This window comes from Danio aesculapii, chromosome 5 (genome assembly GCF_903798145.1).
Source record: "Danio aesculapii chromosome 5, fDanAes4.1, whole genome shotgun sequence".
NCBI lineage: Eukaryota > Metazoa > Chordata > Actinopteri > Cypriniformes > Danionidae > Danio > Danio aesculapii.
In genome coordinates this window covers 14,293,201-14,315,475 of record NC_079439.1, presented here as the reverse complement: position 1 = coordinate 14,315,475, position 22,275 = coordinate 14,293,201, and the positions used below count along the sequence as shown (strand labels likewise).

At 37.5% G+C, this 22,275-nt stretch overlaps 1 protein-coding gene across 1 annotated transcript; it reads left to right on the top strand.

Annotated features, from left to right (window-relative positions):
• The first annotated feature begins 286 nt into the window (after nt 1–286).
• On the top strand, nt 287–13,275 carry zgc:65851 (uncharacterized protein LOC321113 homolog). Its single transcript, XM_056457423.1, is given in 5 exon segments — nt 287–627; nt 629–1,105; nt 7,990–8,307; nt 10,214–10,338; nt 11,112–13,275. Coding segments are annotated over 5 exon segments (1,692 nt in total). The 5' UTR covers nt 287–360; the 3' UTR covers nt 11,617–13,275.
• Nucleotides 13,276–22,275: the final 9,000 nt, after the last annotated feature.

The window sequence follows — 22,275 nt, the reverse complement described above, 5'->3', positions numbered from 1 at the left end:
CAGCTTTAAAAGTAATATCAGGAACTTTTCGAGCTCGACACTTTGCATAATTTGACCTTTATTTATCCTCACTTTTAGCCTCCGCATGATGCCAATCTCCATCGCATGAAAAGCCGTTGAGTGGCCACAAAAGGCCGGGCGGTGAATGAGCGATCTCTCTCCCGGGACTCTGTGTTTTTGCTCAGGGCTGCAGGTTTCCCCCTCCACCAGCACCACCGCCCTGCGTCAGATGATGCGTTGCCTATAAAACCCGCCGGTGTGCCATCCCGACTGGCACTCTCACACACGCTCTCTTTCTGTCTCTGTCTTCCACATCCACACACACTTCACCCACTCGCTCTGTGATCTCGAGCCTTCAGCATGAGTTACTCCAGCGACATCTACACGAGCAGCTCCTACAGAAAGATCTTCGGGGATGCGCCTCGCCGCGTGCCCGTGGGCAGCAGCCCGTCCCGGGTGACGGTGAGTTACCGCTCCGCACCCCAGCAGCAACAGCACCGCACCTACGGCTCTCCGTCCCCCATGATCACATCCTCCAATTACCGGAGCAAACTTGCCTCCGGCCGCGGAGCTTTCCAACCGGACAACGTGGACCTGACGCAGACCACCGCCATCACCAACGAGCTGAAAGATCATCCGCACCAACGAGAAGGAGCAGCTGCAAGGCCTGAACGACCGCTTTGTGACGTTCATCGAGAAGGTGCACAACCTTGAGCAGCACAACAAAGTTTTGGAGGCGGAGGTGGCTCTGCTGCGCCAGCGCCACAACGAGCCGTCGCGCCTGCACGACCTGTACGAGCAGGAGATCCGCGAGCTGCGCGCGCGCGTCGAGGAACTCGCGCACGAGAAGAGCCAGATGCACCTGGACTGCGTGCAGATGAACGAGGCGCTGGAGCGCGTCAAGGACAAGCTGGACGAAGAGGCGCGGGCTCGGGAGGAGGCCGAGAACAGCCTGAAGGGATACCGCAAGGACGTGGACGACGCCACCCTGTCCCGCCTCGAGCTCGAGAAGAAAGTGGAGTCGCTGCTGGACGAGATCGCGTTCCTGAGGAGAGTGCACGAGGAGGAGCTGCAGGAGCTGCAGGCGTCACTCCAGGCCACACAGGTACGAGAGCACTTATGGATTTATATATATATATATATATATATATATATATATATATATATATATATATATATATATATATATATATATATATTATTATGTATGTATGTATGTATGTATGTATATATATATATATATATATATATATATATATATATATATATATATATATATATATATATATATATGTATGTATGTATGTATGTATGTATGTATATGTGTGTGTGTGTGTGTGTGTGTGTGTGTTGAAAAAAAGATTAATTGGATTTACTAATTGTTTTTAAAGGTAAGTGGTTGCAAACTATTTATATGGGCTGAATTTAAACTACCAAATTAAGTTGAGCATTACTAAGTTTAATTTGTTTGTTTAAATTCATCGCATAGAAATTGTTTGCTGCCACTTACCTTAAAAAGATTTGTAAATCCAATTAATCTTTTTTCAGTGAGGGAGACCAGCTGGAGGCTATAAAATAGTGCCAAAGTATGTCTTAAATGGATAGCTCACCTTAAAAAAAAACTTAATTACCTAATTTTTTCTCCCTCATGTTGTTTTTAAACCTTTCTGAAATTCTTTCTTCTGTTAGAAGAAGATATTTTGAAGAATTTTGGTGGCTGAGACTCATCAACTTCTTTAGTAGGTAAAAAATTACTATGGAAGTCAGTGTGTCCCAGCATTCTTCAAAATATCTTCTTTTGTGTTCAACAGAAGAAACAAACTCAAATAAAGTTTTGAACAAGTCAAGGGTGAGTAAATTATTATTTTTGTGTAAACTATTCCTTTAATTCCATTAAAAGAAAACTACTGTTAGATCATGACATTTAAATCACTACATATACACTAAAATATTTAATCAATTATTGCATTACACAAGAAATGCATAAAAAACTCAGAGAAAATATAAAAATAAAGCTCCAAAAATGCATAGATTCTAAATATTACATATAACCTGCTGTAAATGGTATTGAAATATCTACTCAATAAACACATTTTCACTTATTTCTAATGTAAGTATTAGAGAATGCTTTAATGTTTACATCTTATTTGAGCATTACGAAAAGCACAGAAATACTCTGTTTTTAGAAATTTTTAATACACTATCATCATTAATATTTCACATCACACAATTTTGCAGTGTCATTCACAACCGCGTTATTTATTCAGTGGCATAAAGATGCAGATCAACATTTTCATTCATTTTTAGAAGAAATAAACATAGACCATAACAAATATCCTGTATGTATTTAAACTATTAGCTTGTGATATTAAATATGACAGAATGGACCATTAGTTTGCATCAACGGAAGTCTTTTTAAAGGTCAAGCAATATCTTACATTGCATAATTCAACTTATTCCAGATATAATAGAAGTGCTGTGTGTTGAGAGATGGCGTGGGCATGCGTATGATGACTGTGCAGTGTCATTGAGGGCAGTGTGGTGAATTTACAGCACTGCAGCTCAGACGCGAGCTGAGACCCTGCACTGCAGCAGCACCTCCACTAAAATATGCATTTATAACACCAGTCCCTTCTCATGCAGCTTTAAAATCAACTGAAGCACATTTACTCAGACTAAAAAGAAGCTCTAAAAGGAGGGATTCATGTATTGAATGTTGAAGGAAGGTGTTGGTGGATGGGATAATTAAAGTTTTTTTTTACCTCTTGGCATCAATCAGACGACGATGCAGTATAGCGCAGGATTTTAGGTGTGGCTGCAGCGCGACCCGCGGCGCAGCGTCCTTCATTTTACACTGCATCATTTTACACTGGTACAGCTGCTGAAAAATAAAGTGATAAACTTTTCTTCAGTCTGTTATTTGGCGGTAAATTCTCAGTATAAGCAGTTCAACTTGAGCTAGAGTGAAAGGAACTGATGTAAGCTATCATACATGGGTTGCTGTTAATGAAATGCATCCTTTTTTCCCATCTGTCAAAAATGCTGGGTTCCACACAATCGGTTTGTGTTAAGACGGCATGAAGGAATTAAGTTAGCTTAGTTTTTCACAAATTTAAGTAGACTGAACAAAAAACAATCAAATTGTCCCTAAAAAACCTAAAGCATTGAGTTTTTTCAGCTCATTTTACATAAGTAGTTTGAACAAGCAGGAAAATGTATAGTTTTTGAGTGTTCCTTCTGGATTAAAAACCTGAGTATATACTTCATCATGGAGTCCCAAGGGATCAAAACGTCATTACCACACTTTACATTCAAAGACTGATTAATTTTAATAAGAATAATAATAATATTGTGACACGGAGGCTGAGTGGTTAACACTGTCAATTTATTCATTGAAATAATTCAGCAAGTACATGTGCAAACCTAATAAAAATCCATATTTAGTTTAAAAAAACAGACAAATGAACAAACTGAACAAAAGGCATTACTATAAACACACTCACTATACAGACCCTAATAATATCATTTATCCATATTCCTTTTGAGCCACAATATTATTAATACAGCTACTTCTATTGATGTACAGTCAGAATTATTAGCCCCCATTTTTTTTTCTTTTTTAATATTTCCCAAATGATGTTTAACAGAGCAAGGACATTTTCACAGTTTGTCTGACAATATATTTTCTTCTGAAGAAAGTATTATTTGTTTTATTTTGGCTAGAATAAAAGCAGATTTAAATTTTTTTAACATCATTTTAAGGATGAAATTATTAGCCCCTTTAAGCTATATTTTTTCGATAGTCTACAGAACAAACCATCGTTATACAATAACTTGCCTAATTAGCCTATTCTGCCTAGTTAACCTAATTAACCTAGTTAAGCCTTTAAATGTCACTTTAAGCTGTATAGAAGTGTCTTGAAAAATATCTAGTCAAATATTATTTACTGTCATCATGGCAAAGATAAAATAAATCAGTTATTAGAGATAAGTTATGAAAACTATTATGTTTAGAAATGTGTTGACAAAATCTTCTCTCTGTTAAACTGAAACTGGGGTAAAAAAAATAAACAGGGGGGCTAATAATTTTAACTTCGACTGTATCTTTTTGCAAAATACATCCACAAAATCAGAGATTTTCGTCCCTTCTAAGTCAACCAGCAAAAAAAAAATGAAGGTGCTGAATAAACTAGATTCTAAAAAAACTGATTTCAAAGTGCCTTTATTGATTTTTTTTAGGATTTGTGGTATTTAATCAGATAAAAGACAATTTTTCATTTTAAAAATAGTAATAATAATAATTTCTCAATAAAAAGTGTACAATCTCATGAACCCAAAGTGGAGTTTCGTCTCTCATCGTCAAACAGTACTAAACACATTATGTTATAAGAACTTTAACCTTAATTAAAAAAAAAAAACGTAATGCACACTTGTAATTGTTGTTGGTAAAGTCAGCTTATCTGCTGCGGTTGTTTTATTCCTGTTCATACATTGGCGACCCCTGATGAACAAAGGGACTAACCCGAAGGAAAATGAATGAATAATAAAATGCCCATTTCATCAGTTTATACCCAGAGCATTCCTCCTCTGAGGATCAAGACATGACTCCCAGAATTTACCCTTATTGAATGCATATGTTTAATAGTAGATGACCACCTTCTGAATCACCCTTCTTGTAATATGTTTTTGTAGGAAGGCATGTGTTTCTTAATTTATATTGTTTCTAGTAAGAAAAAGAAGTTTTATATAAATCAGTGTTTTAGTAATAATACAAATTTAATTCTCCACCACATTTATAAGTATACTGGAATGAGCACTGATGACTGGATGCAGTGCTGTATATGTTACAGTAAATACATGTATAGCTGTGATTTATTTATATGCTCAGATGTAAATGTGTATTTCAGGGTATTAATTATTCATTAGATCAATACTGGTCAGTTTTACAGGCAAAAGATTATTTATGGCTGTTATACATGCACTGTAAAAAATCCTTGCTGCTTCAATTTTTTTGTTGCATCAAACTGACTAAAAATATTAAGTTAAACTTTGTATATCTTAAGAAAAAAATTTAGAAACCTGATTTACTTACTAAAATAAGTTAATGCAACATAAAATATTCAAAATATCTAGTTTTAAATGTTGAAATCCCTTATTGTTATCAAATTGGGAAATGATTCACATTTACTGCTGAACAACATGTAGTTTAATATATGTTAAAATGTCATTTAAGCCTATGAAGTCTGAGTCTTAAGTGTCACATGGTCTTGTAGAAATCATTATAATACACTACTTTTGAGCTCAAGAAATATTATTATTATTAATATAAGTATGGTTAATATTTGTTCTGGAAAGTGCGATACATGTATCATTCAGTTCTGTTTAAATGCTTTTTAATGCTGCAGTCCATTACTATCATAAGGTGAACGATTATTGCAATTTCAGATAACTGTTTTGTACTATAGTATTTTTTTTAATGTATGTTATTACTTGTGAAGCAAAGCTGATTTTTTCCTTATTAAAACATTCTAATATGCTGATTTGCTGCTTAAGAAACTATTGTTATTACTATTTTTATTGAGAATATTACTAAGACCTTTATTTTCTAAGATCTTTTTTATTAAAACTGATCTCAAACTTTAGATTAGTGATGTAAAAGTAGGACATGTACCTGGAGCAACATCTGTGTTGATCCTGAAACAACATTCCAATCAGCCAATCAGAATTAAGGGATGCACTTACCATTTATGTTAAGTTTAGGTTTACGGTTAGGTTTATGCACTTTTACATGATTGTTATCCAACTATTATTCCCCTCTGATTTTGGGAATAATTTACAGCTATTGTTGGGTTTAGGGGTAGGGAATAGGTATGGATTATATTTTGCAACAAAAATTATGTTCCAGGATCAACACAGATATTAATCCACGATCGCATCGTACTTGGCAAAATCATAATGTGCATTCCTAATTTGCCCATCACAAATCTAACAATTATCATTTAAGATCAGGCAGTATGTTACTTTTATTAAATTAGCTGAGATTTACATCCAAATACACTGTAAAAAGCGATTAGTTACTTTACAATGAAAAAGTGAGTAAATTTTGTTGTAACTTGTAACTGTTATTTACTTGCTCATTTACTTAAAAACTAAGTAAACCTGTTGCCTTAAAAGCATTAAGTTGACTTTACTTTAAAAAGTCAGTAAACTTTGTTGTAACTTGTAACTGTTAAGTTTATTCATTCTCCCTCGGCTTAGTCCCCTATTTATCAGAGGTTGGCACAGCGGAATGAACCACCAAGTGTTCCAGCATATTTGTTACACAGCGGATGCCCTTCCAGCCACAACCCAGTACTGAGAAAACTGTTGAGATGACTTAACTTAATTTTTATAATTAAGCACATAGCTCATTTACTTAAATAGTACACCGTAAAACCGGAGTGCAGTTAACTCATTTGAAAAGAGTTTTGAACTCAGTGTTAAAGGTAATGAGTAATTAAATACCTCATTACTTCAACTTAAATGGAGTAAGCTCACAGTACTCATATAGATTCGTTTTTTAACTCAAATGGTTTGTTGTAATCGGTTTCCTCAAATGGTTTGAGTTGCCTTAACTTATTGGCTGTTGCAGTACTCAGTTGGTTTGAGTTCTCTTTATTTATCGGGTTTTACTGTGCTCAAATTGCTTCGTTTACTCAAATGGATTAAGTTCACAGTACTCATTAAGATTAGTTTTTGAAATTAAATGGTTTGTTGCAATCGGTTTCCTCAAATGGTTTGAGTTACCCTAACTTTTTGGGTTTTACAGTGTAAGTAAACTTTGTTGTACCATGTAACTGTTAAATTGACTTAACCTAATTTTTTTAATTATACACATAGCTCATTTACTTAAAAAGTAAAGCCGTTGCCATAAAAGCATTAAGTTGACTTTACTTATAGTCAGTAAACTTTGTTGTAACTTTTAACAGTTAAGTAGACTTAATTTTTTTAATTATGCGCATAGCTCATTTACCTAAAGTCAGTAAACCCATTGGCAGAAAAGCGTTAAGCTGATTTTACTTAAAGTCAGTAAACTTTGTTGTAACTTCTAAATGTTAAGTTGATTTAATTTTTAGAATTGTGCACATAACTCATTTACCTAAAAAGTAAGTAAAGCCGTTGCCTTAAAATTAAGAAGTAAAGTGAACCAATGTCTAAAAGCAATAGGTTTACTCACTTTTTAGAGTAAAGTCAACTAATAGCTTTTAACAGTGTACAGATTTAAAACCAAAGGCATAATTAGCACTGGCATCAATAATAATATCCAAACGACTTTTATATTAAACGACTATTTACTTTTATACATAAAAACATTATTAAAACAGGAAAACAGCTTGTTTTTCAAAGAACTGATCATTAAATGTTTCAAGGAACCAAAAATGGCTCTTTAATGGCACTACGCAGCAATTATTATGGGTAACACTCATTTTTCAATTCAGTTCAGTTCAGTTCAATTCATTTCATCTTTATTTCTATTTAAATGTAAATTCTTTATTAAAGCCACATGAACCAGAAGCTGTGATCTCTTTTTTCGTATTGTGATGCAGTTCCTAGAGAAACAGAATATTAAATGAGAAAACAGTGGTCGCGGCTTATTTTTACTACTGCAAGCTGAATGGATGTGAAAGATGAAAGATGGTGAAATGGGTTTTGGGGAAGTTATAACAACCTATCAGACTCCTCCTCCTCACTATTTCTGTTTGTTGTCAAAACTGACAGTTGGAGGGGTGTGGTTAAGTATGTTAGCCCCGCCCAATTCCTAAGATATACGTAATCTGATACTTTAACGGAAAACAAACAGGAAGTGCATGTTCAGATTTAAAATTTAGGGCAAACTATTTTTGTTTTCTTAATGACATGCACAGATGAATTGTTCACCACAAAACTACCAGTGTGAGCTAACAAAATCAGTAGGTTAGATTTGATTTCATGTGAATTTTACTGTCTCAGGTGTCAGTGGAGATGGACGTCAGTAAGCCTGACCTTGCTGTGGCCCTGAAGGACATCCGTGTCCAGTACGAGTCTCTGTCATCCCGGAATCAGCAGCAGGCAGAGGAGTGGTATCGCTCCAAGTTCGCCACTGTGACAGAGGCTGCGGCTCGCAATAATGATGCTCTGAAACAGACCAAGGATGAGCTGTGCGAGTACCGGCGACAGCTGCAGTCCCGGACCCTGGAGATTGAGGCCCTCAAAGCCCACAACGAGGCCCTGGAGAGACAGCTGGCAGAGATGGAGGACCGGCACAGCAATGAGATCGGAGAGCTGCAGGTCAGAGAAAGAGAGCAATCCATTATTTTAAATGCATTTCACATTTAAAGTTTCCATGAAATGTTTTTGAATGTAAATTTTTTATTCAACGTTTGACGTGATCTCAACCGAAGCATGAAGAGAGGGTGGGACATAGTGTAGCTCCTCCCCTTTTTAAAGAAATCAGCCAATAGCGATTAGTTTTATCAAAGCTCTGGCAGGGAGAGTGGTTGAGAGAAGCGCATCAAATGAAAAGCGTCTTGAAGGGGGTGGGGCATCTCAGATACTAGAGAGCATCTGATTGGTCACGATTAAAAACTGAAGTATGAGGTGATGTGAATAAAACCGTTGATTCATTTAGGCAGAAGTGACAAACTACAAACGTTACATGTTTGTACCAGTTTTATATGCCATAAACACAATTTTTGTCACCATTTTAGTGCGCACTAGCTTATTTTTATCCTAAAAACTAACAATACTGATACTAGCATCTAAAAAACATTATTTTAATTTCATGGGACAATTAAATGCTCCTATTACATTTGATCCTTTTATAAGTTTGTTAATCAGACGAAGAACAATATATGGTAATTTCACTGACATTTATTTCAATATATTTATATATTTTTTTAAGTCACAAATGTTCATAGGTCCTGTAATAGCCCCCAGTGACACTGCAGGATTTTTTTGTGTCCTATGAAGGGTTAATAAATAGTATACATTTGTAACTATTTGAAATAAGATTCCCACTAATTAACGCTATTCAAAAGCATCTAATAACAATGATTGTGACATCATGTTTATTAATGTTACCGCAAATACAGCTGTTCGTTGTTAGTTCAGATCCATTTAATAACATTAACAGATACTTTTGATTGTATTTTTGTGTTAGTGAAGGTTACTAATGTATGTATTATTGTATTAGTGAAGGTTACTACATGATTTAGAAGTATTTTTATTCGGTTCGTTAACTCATTTATTACTAAAGCACTTAAAATTTAATAAATTAATTTAGTATAATCCACCGGTCCTACTGCACACAACCTGTTCTGAGCTGGGAGCAGTAGCGGCGATTCTTTGCATTAGAGTCGGTTGCTCTAACAAGGAGGCTAAAGATCATGGTCTCTTGTGTCTGTCGCTAGAGCACCTTTAGAGGTCAGAGGAGTGAAGTTTACCTGCATAGCACTTCGCTAGCTGGCCTCCACTACACTCACCCCCCTAAACCTCACTCCCATCTCAGACGAGCCCCCACATGTACACCACCCAACCCGCTCTGAGCTGGGATTGAACCAGCGAATCTTTGTATGGGAGTCGGTTACTCAAGCAAGGCTAAAGGCTAAAGACCATGGCCTCTACTGTCTGTCGCTAGAGTACCTTTACAGGTCAGTGGAGTGAGGTTTACCTGCATAGCAGTTCCCTAGCTGGCCTCTGTTACATTATTAAACAAATTTTGTGAAGACAAATGCCAAATTAAATACAAAATGTTAACTGTATTAAGAGTATATGACGTACATCAACCAAATATGACAATTTTGTCATCATTTAACTTTTTATAGGGAATTTTGAGCAAAATAACTGAGCGGTGTTATTTAAGTATTACTGATGTGCTGTTTTTTATATTCGTTTTCATTGGACTTTTTGTTAAAGTTTTACTTTCATTGTTTAATAATGTCTGTACAGTTTTTATATAATGTTTAAGTTTAGTATGTTTTTTAGTTTAATTAAGTGACACTAAATGAAAGGTTTTTTAAAGTTTTTATGATTTGAATTATTTTCGTTAACATTTATTTAATTCTTACTAACTAAAATCATTTTAGTTTGTTTTAGCTAACTATAATAACCATGTATCTAATTTTTTTATTTCTAAGGGAATTCAAAAGATTTTTAAAACATGTTTGCATACACAAATGTTTCATTTCTGCTGTAGGACACCATTCAGCAGCTAGAATCTGCTCTGCGGAGCACAAAAGGCGAGATGTCCCGCCACTTGCGCGAATACCAGGACCTGCTGAATGTCAAGATGGCGCTGGACATTGAGATCGCAGCATACAGGTCAGACTCCTTCATTATTATAATGACTATTGGCAACATAGGCTCATTCTGAAAACATGGCCCTGTATACATTTCTGGAGATCACAAATTATGTAGCTAGTCTTTAAAATGAATGCTACGGGGGGCGTTCTTTTACTCGCTTATCAGCTGACTGATTACCTCCGTATGGACAGCTTTTTTACGCTGTTACCAGTTTGTCCACTAGCTCAACACATACGTCGGCGGATTTGACATGCAGAGTGGAGTTGACTGCAACAACGGGGTCCGAGTCCGGTGAAGAACAGTTCTAGAAAGCGGGTAAGACAAAAACAAAAGCCAAAAAATAAAATAAACAGGTAAATAACAGGGTAAGAATGTGGCAAAATCTGAAAATGTGGCAAAAATTAGGGGGCTTTTATTTTCCTGGATTGCCTTTAAAACACTGCGGTTGGGTTTAGAGAAGGGGGTGAGAGCAGGTCTATCGGTGGGTTTTAAAACACTACTTCTTAGGTTTAGGGAAGGGGGAGTGTGGGGGATCGATCTGTTGGTCAGTCAATAAGTCAGTCGGTGACCTCTAGTGGATTTATGCGAGAAGAGCAGACGCGAATAGTACTCATGAGAGAAATTTGAGATCTCCAAAAGCGTACACAGTGGCCTCTGGTGGATTCAAACAAAAACTGCAAAAAAAACGTAGCTCCTGGGACATATTTTGCTCTCTCCAGAAATGTATATGGGGGTACATAATCAGAATGAGCCTGGGTTGATCATTGTCCATATATGGTTGTTCCCAACAGGAAGCTGCTGGAAGGTGAGGAATGCCGTCTGAGCTCTGTGGGCGGAGCCATTCTGCAGTCCGCCTACTCTTATCCAACCAGCCGCACGTATACCCTAAGCGCCTACAGGAGGGGTGGAGCCAAACCCGAAACAGAGGAAGAGGAAAAGCAGGAGGAGGAAGAAGAGGAGGAAGAGGAGCAGGAAGAGGAGAAGGAGGAAGAGGAAGCAGAGGAGGAGGAGGGAGGAGAGGAGGCTGAAGAAGGAGAAGAACAGGAAGAAGGAGGAGATGAGGAGGAGGAAGAGGAAGAACAGGAGGAAAAGGAGAAGGAAAAGGAGGACGAGAAGAAGGAAAAGGAAGAAAAGAAGAGCCCCAAGGAACAGAAGGAGAGTGAGAAGGAGAAAGAGAAGGAGAAAGAGAAGGAGAAGAAGAGCGATAGCAAGGCGGATAGCAATAAGGCTGATGGCAAGAGTGAAAAGGCGGACAGTAATAAGGGCGAAAAAGCCGCTGCGGTCAAGAGCAAGTAAAGCTGCGCTCCATCAGCGCTTCCGCCACATTCGTCCGTGTCCTCTTTACCTCTCTGTCCCTCTGCCACAAACACACACACACACCAAAACGCCATCTTCACTCTCATTTCACCGGGTAGAGCTGATTTCATCCACTGATGTGTCAAGATCTCTGCAGGAAAGCATAGAGTCAGTACTGAAAGAGAGTTCTTCTGTAAAGCACTCAAGAGATTAAACAGGATCTATGCAGAACGAATAGGAAGTAGGAAGTAGTTCACCTAAGAAAAATCACAATTTTTGCCATCATTTGTGTGTTTCAGATATTTAGAATGTCCAAAAGTTAAGAAAAAGCAGAAAAGGTCATGCAATTCTGTATTCCAGGTCTGCGGAAGTCATGAATTTATTTGACAAAACTAAAAACAATTAAATTATTACTCATTTAAATCATGAGGTTGTTGTTTAAAACTGTGTTGTTGTTGAAGCGAGAGTTCACTCAAAAATGATTTTTTTTTGTCATTGTTTACTCACACAAAAAAAGATAAAAACACTAAAAGAAGATAATTTGAAAAATGCTGTTAGTGTTTGGCCATTTTTTCTTACTATGGAAGTCAATGGGTAACAGCAGCAACCAGCATTCTTCAAAATAGGGCTGGGCCGATAACTGATATTGAATCGATATAGCGAATCGCAATAAAATTTATCACAATAACAATAAGCTCTGGACTTTTTTTTACTCTATATTGATCTAACTGTGCATTCACAACAAAACCAGCCAGAGCGTCAAAGTAGCCCGAAGAAGACGGCGATAGGCGGCGCGACATGTCTACGCTGGTGTGGGCATTGAGAAGAGTTGAAATCAAGTAAACTTTATAGTAATGAGCTATGACGTGGTTCGGCGCATGCAATCGGTTGTTCCTAGATTGGACAAAAGTTAATGAGAATTATTGATATTATTTATTACATTTCCCATTTATTATATTTTATTAACATCTACCCCCACCCAAACCCAATCATCACAGTAATGAAAAAACTGTAGTTGTACCGGGAATTATTTATGCTATCTATTAAATTTCCCATTAATTGTATTTTTTTAATGTCTACCCCCCCACCCCAACCCTACACCCAGCATCACAGTAATGTAAAAACAGTAGTTGTACCAAGGATTATTTATGCTATCTATTAAAGTACCCAATAAACTGCATTTTTAAACGCCTACTGGCCCCCACCTCAACCCTAAACCCGACTGTAGCAGTAACGTAAAAACAGTTGTACCGAGAATTATTTATGTTATCAATTAAATTACCCATAAATTGTATTTTTTTACATCTACCCCCACCCCCACCCCAAACCCAACCGTCACAGTACTGTAAAAATATTAATTATTCTTATACAGTGTCATAAAAAATGCTGCTATATTTATGTGCATATCGCACTTCCGGCCAGCCGCGTATCCTATCTAGACTTTACCCAAGCAATCGGAATGTAGTAGTCCACCACTTGAGAGAATTCCAAAGAACACAGTCCTGTGAATTTCAGTTCTGACCACAATAGTTCCCAAGGGTTTGATCATTGCCATTGCCGGTCGCCAGATTTCCAATTAATTACGATGTTTTCTTACAGGGACATACATTAAAAAAATCTACTGCAAAGTTACTTAAGTGCATTAATGCTATCTATCTATCTATCTATATATATATCTATAAATATATATATATATATATATATATATATATATATATATATATATATATATATATATATATATGTATATATATATAAAATTAAAAAACAATTTTTAAAAAAAAGCTAAATTCTCATGCAACAATGCAAAACAGTATTGCTGCTTCAGAATATTTCAGACATATTGACACATATTGGATAAGTGAAGCAAAACCACACAACACACAAAAACTTGATCTTCTATTGTTATATAAATTAGATAAAATATGTGCAACATTTTGACACTAGAAAGCACATTTTGGTGCGAGAATGTAACTGATATGCTGCAACGGCTTCTTTAAATATGGGATCAATGTAGCGAATTTTGACGATCTCGCCAACGATGCTGTGAAAGCAGACAGCGTTGTCGTCAGGGTGGCCACAGCAAACTTAGACGCTCTCGTCGTTTTGGGTGTGAACGCACAATACCAGCCAATCACACAGCAGAAATGTGCAACAATGGGAATTTAAAAGTGTGTTAATATTAGAGATGTACCGAATTTTTGGCCACAAAAAATGTATCGGCCGAAAATACATTATGCTATTTAATGAACGCTCATATTTTTGTGGCTTCAATTATTGTTGTGGAACTCTTCAATCTGGAAGCATTAACAACTGATATCGAAATATATATATCATAATCATTTAATATGGAAAATATTAGAAATGTACCAAATTTTCGGCCATCGAAAATTAATGGCAGAAAATATGTTATGCTATTGAATGGACGCTCTAATTTTTGTGGCTTCAGTCATTGTTGGGGAACTCTTTTAAACGTGGCAGCATTAACAACTTATATCGAACTATATATTGTTATCGTTCAATACGGAAAATAATTATCGAGATTGCATTTTCTCCATATCGCCCAGCCCTACTTCAAAATATCTACTTTTGCATTCGACAAAAGAAAGAAACTTCATAAAGGTTTAAAACCACATGAAGGAGAGTAAATGATGGCATAAATTACATTTTTGGGTGAACTATCCCTTTAAATGAGTAAGTAAAAATGTATTTACATAGCACCTTTCACAGACATTAAGTCACAAAGTGCTTTACAATAAAAGAAAACATGGTTAAAAATATATTTAACACCTGTTGTGGTTACAGTAGAATCCTATTAGGAGTATGGTGTTAATTGATTGTAAACAGAACCATTCAGCCTAATCTGTTTTGTGTTCAAGAAAGCCTCCAATAGTGTAATGAGAAAGATCAAATGATGACAAATCTTTCATTTTCACATCAGTGAAGGTCAGACAGTATACCTGGTGTTCACGTGCCATTTGAACAGCACAAAGAAAGGTGATGCCTTGCAAGCCAAACGCACAGGCAGTCGGTGCAAAACGGACCAAGTTTGCTGGTTCCAACCTCTCGGTGCTATTTGATTTAAAAAAAATACATGAGTTTGGATTAGGTGATGATTCTACTCAGAGCAACAGCATATCCATTACATTATATAGAGCCTCACTCGAGTCCTGAATGTATGTCACGAGCCAAGCACAGGGACAGACCATGTCTCCTAATATTCCAGCGATACTAGGGCATCTATACCCACATGAACGAAATTGTCCAAGCTCATTTCATTAAGTTCACTCATAAGGAAATAAAGCTTTCATTCAGATTCTAATCCAATGCATGGCTCGTTTTTCAGCATCCACGCATGCATGCATCCATCCACCCGTTCATGCTTTTCTTAATTGCACTGGTCACAGCACGGCATGGAGTTCAGAGAGGTGGATGAGGTTGAGGATGAAACATTTATGGATTTCTCGGGGAGGGTTTTCAGCATTTAGATGTGGGAGAGAGGAGAGCATTGTGCATCTGTAGTGTGGGGATAATCCTTCTGCAATATAGATCCTGACGCTTTAGAGACGATTGCTGCTAAATATCCCTCTAGTCCTTCTTGTGTTCGAAAATGGCCTCCTTTTGATTGATTCGTCAGATCTCTTCCTGATCTCTTCAATACATTTCATTTTTTCGATGACTCTTTCTTCCACCTCATGGCTTTCTATTAAAAAAAATGGGGGGATTTCCTGAAAACATGCACTGGTTGGCACTGAAATGAAATGAAAAGGTATTTCGCTTAAGAGAAGAACATTTGGACTACTATTAGGAGCATGAAAGGAATAATTCACACAAAAATTAAACCCTCACGCTCAAATGGGTGAAAAGCTAAAAACCTGTAAGCACTAAGCTAAAAACTAACTACTACAGAAGTCAATAGATACATCATTCTTCAAAACATCTACTTTTGCATTCAACAGAAGAAAGAAACTCTTAAAAGTCCGAAACTAGTAAATGATGATTTACAATTTTGGGTGAGCTATCACTTTTAGATTAGTTTCCCTTCTGCTAACTGACATTACAATCGTAAAGCCTCTTATTTTTCATTTAATTTCTTCTTAGTTTTTATTTCTGTACTTTATAAATTCATTCAAATCTTCATAAGTTATTGACAGTACAATAAATGCTAACTATTTGTTTAGAAAGTTTGAAAATTTGGGGTCGAATTCTTATTGGGATGTATAGGCCTACTACTGTTACAATACGCATCCATTAACTGACGAAGCTTCTTATTTTGTATTATTTTGAATTAGGAATTACTCGAATGGCCCAAAAGCTGTCGTATTTTCTATTGAAAATTATTAAACTAAAGGGGAAAATCGAGTCATTTTCATTAACGGCTGTCACTGTCGGTCGTTTAATATATTTTAAAACAGGTTGTCGCAGATTAAATGTTTCGCGAATTTAAACTTACCTCGCTCGCGTCTAATGTTAAACCGTCGCTTTGCACTTGGGCTCTGCTTCTGTGACCGTAAGCCCCGCCCACTTTAATCTTATTGGTCAATCACTATGACCCCTAGAAATCTGTTATATTAATATTCCTGACAAATTAACTGGATTGAGTCACAAAAATAACAACGTATATTGACTCTTAAATGCCCATTAAAATGGACTGTTTCGTTTATGCAAAATTATCAGTTTAAAGGGATAGTTCTGGACCGGTTTCCAACATTTTTCAAAACATCTTCGTTTGTGTTCAGCAGAAAAAAAGAAACTCATAAAGGAACCGCTTGAGGTGGAGTAAATAGTGAGTATTTTTATTTTTGTGTGAACTATCTCTTGAGTTGATTGTTAGGAGTACATTTGAAATGAAATTCTTAACCAATGGAAAAGTCTGTGTACATGATTGTTGTTTTTTATGTTTGTCCCATTTTTATTAGCCCACAAGAGCTTTCAGGCCTTCTTAACGCTCGTAAAATGCTCCAGCTCTTTTCTTTTAATGCAGGAGACACAAGCAGGTCATAGAGAGGACAGAGGGTTACCGATAGTCACACCTACAGCCATAGTGAAGGGCTAGAATTGTTATTAATACTCCATAAAATCAATAACCAGTGCCAGAACCCATATGAATGACATTTCACAGCGCAGGCCTGCTTGACTGAAAGATTACAGGACTTAGATTCTGACACATTATTGGTGTCTTGATTTAAAGGGAAAGTTCACCAGTAGTATCTGGATGCTGATTGCATCACTCAGACATGCAATGTCAGACACAATGCACTCAATGGAGCTAGTGATGTCACTGTGAGAGGTAGGGTTAGGGGTGGGGTTAGGTGAGCGCATTAAAAATTATTGGATGCAGCTTAGATTGCAGCTGCACCGAGTCTGCAGCCAGACCCCTCTCAAGTTCACCCCCAAAAAAATAAAAAAATGTACTATTTACTCACCCTCAAGCGGTACCAAACCTTTATGAGGAAAAACAAATACTATGGAAGTCAATGGTTACTGGTTTCTGACTTTTTTTAAAGTACTATAAAAAGTAAATGATTACAGTTTTTGGGTAAACTAGTTATTTTAATGAATGTGAGAAAGCTTCAGGAATCTGTAGCAAAAAGAAATCTTATGAAACAACACTCGATACTTTGCTGTATGCTCATTTAACAAATGTCTTAAGTGATCAACATCATGGATGGAAAAGTAATATTTTGACATTCTTCATATCGATTTTTCTGATTTTGATTGAATCTCTTGTTTCAGATCATACCATGGTTAATGACAATTTTTGTCTGCCCACAAAGCATGCAAGCTGATATTTGAATCAATGTCTCCTGACAAATTAATAATTCAAAATCATCTACAAAATCTTGATATTTGTGGCAGAAAAAATCAATGCACACCAAACAATCATTATTTGATTATTATATGTATTTCCATCAATGGTCTTGATTTATATATATATATATATATATATATATATATATATATATATATATATATATATATATATATATATATATATATATACAGTTAAAGTCAAATAAATAAAATAAAATAAATAAAAAATGAAATTAAAATAAACAGAAATTAGGGAAAATATACAGGGAGACTAATAATTCAGGAGGGCTCCTCATTCTGACTTCAACTGTATATGCTGTATATACAATCCACTGTAAAAAAAAAAAAAAAAAAAAAAAAAAAAAAAAATATATATATATATATATATATATATATATATATATATATATATATATATATATATATATATATATATATATATATATATATATATATATATTTCCGGTTAAACTCATTTATTTTGAGATATAACATTATTCAACCTCATCTTTGTGACTTTGAAGAGATCAAGAAAGGAGGGAAGAACAAGATTTCCAATACTTGCGATAAATAAAGTGATCCAAAATTACTGCTGAACTGAATGAATCAAAAGGAGTTTCAATTTGCATGGCCTGATTCACTTGGAGCTTGACAATATGAGGGGGTGGGATAGATTTGCTTGATGTGTGTAAAAAAATGTGTACGTAAATGCCTTAATCATGAATCTAAACTGCTTAAAAGAGTCCTCACGTTTTCTGCATCTCGACACTGTTTTAGAGGTGGTTCAGGAGTGCTGACACTTTTACTGTATGGCTGCTAACTGATACAGTGATGTTCCCCTAAAGCCAAATAAAGCCATTTATCAACCAAACATTCAATGTGTTGCCTCTTTTTCCTCAAGAAAACACCAAGATGCAATATTCAGTAGTCCAGGACTCACCCGAGAGTCAGATTAGTTAATAATTAGCAATGACACAAGTACATTTCATTTTCTTTACTGCAAATGAGCTTTTCCAATGTGTGCTTAAGTTATTCAAGCTAAAGTCAAACTATAAACTGATAACTACAAAAATGGTTCATTGCAAATTGCTGCAAACACTTTATATAAGCTGAATTTAAACAAACAAATTAGGTTGAACATTAGCCCATGTAAATTGTTTGCCCTTACCTTAAAAAATTTCGTAAATCCAATGAATAATTTTTTCAGTGTACTTTTAGTTAACTAAAAAGAAAAAATGGAGTAAACCTGTTGATCTAATTATTATAAATATAAAAAGTCAACTTAAGTTACAACAGGTTTACTCATTTTTTTTTATTAGGCAAGGCAAGGCAAGTTTATTTATATAGCACATTTCATACACAGTGGCAATTCAAAGTGCTTTACATAAACAGGAATAAAAGAAACAAGTATAAAAAAAATTAAAACAAATAATAAAATGGTTAAAAAATAAAATAAATAAGCATAAAAACAGATAAAATGTGTTATAAAAATAATCTTTTTTTAACAATGTAACAAAAACAGCTAATTACCCTGAAGAATATTGAATACTCAGGGATGGGCAGTATTTATGATACATATTTCAAATACGTATTTTAAATACAAAATAGTATTTTGTGATTTGTATTTGACAGGGATGATTAGGAATGATTATGAAAATGGGTTAGTATTTTGTATTAAAAAACGTTAGTATCCTGTATTTTTATGTTTTAAAATGCTGTAAAATACTTTGAAAGTCTACATGATGACATCATAAAAATGCGGCCTCAGTTATTTGCCAAGGCTTAAGATCAGAACAGAAAATTCATCAAAAGGGTGGTCAATGCTTGGAGTACAGTATGTATAGAAATTATGCATACATTTAGAAAATAACAGACAAATGACAGGGCTATGTTCGAAAGACAAGCAACAATCATTGAAAATAGTATACTGCACAATGCTAAGACCAGTAATATTTAAGGGCTGTTTAGTTTTACAATTCCGCATCAGCATCGTTGTTTAAGAAATGAGATGGATTAAAATCTCAGTCCTTAAGAACAGGATGAGCCTTCAGCACAAATGCAGAGGAACTTTAGAAATAATAAGTAAATAAAAAACACCAAAAGATGGTGTACTGGTGTTCTAAGTAATCTTCGTTCCCCGAGGGAGGAACGGAAATGCTATGTGGAAACTTCCACTATGGTGATTTCCTCAGAATCCAATCATCTGAAAGAGTATATAACGGGCCAATGAAATTCCAATGAGCTAGCAGCGTCAGCATGCACAGCTGTCGCTACTTACAATCAATTTGGAATAAAAGCGCAGCGCGTGCCAAGCTGAGCATCCCTTTCTAGCTGAAGAGACTTTTCATGCCCAACAGCTAAGGGGCAATCATTGTGGCAAAGGAACACAGCCTTTCCGTTCCTCCCCCTCGGGGAACGAAGGTTACTTTAGTAACCGGAGCATTCCCTTTCGGGAGAGGAATTTCAATGCTATGTGGAAACGTCTACTATGGGGAAATGTATGGAAAACACCACAATGATTGAACCTACCTTGTCCCTGATGAGAGGTTATGCCAAGCCAAGAGCGTAAGCGCACTTGCATCACCGGAGGCGTGGCCTTCCTACATGTTCCCTGGCCCTTACTTATCAAACTTCAACAGAAGTTTTACAGATTTAGATATATTTTTCAGGAATCGTAATGCATCTAGTTAATTTCTAGGAATTTTTAGACAACAGTATGTTGGGAAAGCATGCAGTCCCGATAGGAAGGACGCTGCGGAGGCCACCTGCTGCCCAAGTGGGGAGACCTGGTGGCAAGAAGAGATATGGACTAGCCCTGAGAAAGGGGAGTACGCATATGAAATAAGATGGTTAGCGGTGAGGGAAGTCACGGGTCCGCGGTCCAGTGGGGATCACACATAGCGGACACCTAAACCCAGAATGTGGGCTGACCAGCGGGCATGCCAACAATGTAACGGGCCAATCTTCTTCGCTAAGTCAGATTCTGGGGGCCTCGGAGGAATCTCTGCTGGGCTCGACAAGTGGGGAACTTGAGAAAGTGCATGTATCTCTGTGTTAGAGAGAAAGGCACAGCAAGCGTTTTACAACACCGAATTTCCTAATTCACTGGGGTTTCCCAGCACACGTGAGGAAAACGGCTACCCTCAAGATTAAAAAATCTCACAAAATATATTAGGTGTCACCCAGCCTGCAGCTCTATAATGTCTGCTAGAGAGGTGCCGCATGCTAACACCCAAAAGGATGCACGCTCCGAGAGCTCCGTGCGCTCTCACTCCAGGGGCACACGGCTCGCTCTGGCACAGATAAGCGAGGGAGAAGGCATCCACTGTTCAGTGGGTAGGTTCCAACCTCTGTTTGGATACGGCACTTCCCGTCTGCTGATCACCGTAACAGATAAGAGCTGCTCAGAAGATCTAAAAGCTGAGAAGGGTCCGTATAATACGTAAAGCACGAACAGGAAACAGCAATAAAGGGGCTGGGTCTGCCTCCTCCGTGGGCATCGCTTGCAGGTTCACTACGTAGTCTAAAAAAGAAAGCTGTAGGAACCTAGGGCACCTAGGTGGGCCGGGTCTCAGGAAAATGTGAGAGTGGGCTGGCCCAAAACGCTGGCACATTTCGCTGACCAAAAATGCCTTCAGATACCCACCCATTTGACCGATGCCAACGTGACCAGCTGGATTATGAGGCGATGCTTTCCCAGCGTGCCGCCATCGCCACTTCCTCAGAGCGGGGATGATCTTGACGTAAGCAGAGGAGACAGCCACTGATCTAGCATGTTCTAGGTCCTTCTCGGGGGAAAAGTAAACCACACAGTGAATAGACTCCACTTCAGGGCGTAGGTATGCCTTGTAGAGGGTGCTCTAGCCTGAGCGACGGTGTTAACCACCTAAACGGTAGGTCAACTAAGTCCTCCGTGCTCCATCTATGGACCATACGTGAGGCATAGATCTGGGCGCGGGTGCCAAACGGTGCCTGTCCCAGCTTCTTCCAGGGCGTTTGCCAGGGAGGGGCCATCATGAGGAGAGAGCTGAAAAACAGGTCCAATTGAGCCAGAGAGGCACAATACAAGACCTGTTCCTTGTCCTCCCTGACTTTAAACAGTATCTGTGCGAGTAGGCTCACTGGAGAAATGTGTATTACGCATGCACCGGGGGCAGCTGTGTAACCTTATCTCTGTGTTAGAGAGAAAAGCGCAGCCCATAACAGCTGGACAGTTGGGCATGGAGTCTCCATTTTCCCAGGCGAAACTGTCGTGAGAGCGCATCGGCTGCACTGTTGAGCTCTGTGGGAAAGAATGGATTGCAGCGATTGCAGACATGCGGTGTGCTGTCTGTCCTGACTGGCACGTGTTTCCCCTCTAGCAACAGTAAAAAAGGCGCAGTGCAAGATACACTGGCAACAGCTCCAGGCAATTAAAATGCCATTGCAACCAGGTTCCTACCATGGACCCACAGCAGCATGCCCGCACCACAGGGCCCCCCAGCACAACTTGAAGCATCCGTCAAAATGATGACATGCCTGGACACTTGTTCTAGAGGCACACAGGCCTGTAGAAACACTGTAGATCCCACTGAAGAACATGAGGTGAGAAACTCACTCTTACCATGCACCCAGGCTCCGGAGGAGGGGCTGGAAGTGTGAGAGAAGGGAGACCGTCCACCAACACCTCGCGAGCCACTGGCAAAGTGCACCGATCCTGCGAGCTGGAAGGCATAGCGTCCCAGACTGGCAGTGTTCGGGCTGTCACATCTGGGGAAGGGAAAAATGCTCTTTCTTTGAGGTTTGATGGCATTTTTAAGCGCTGTTGGATGAAGAGCCCGTCCCCCCACCGGGAAAAGAGCAAGT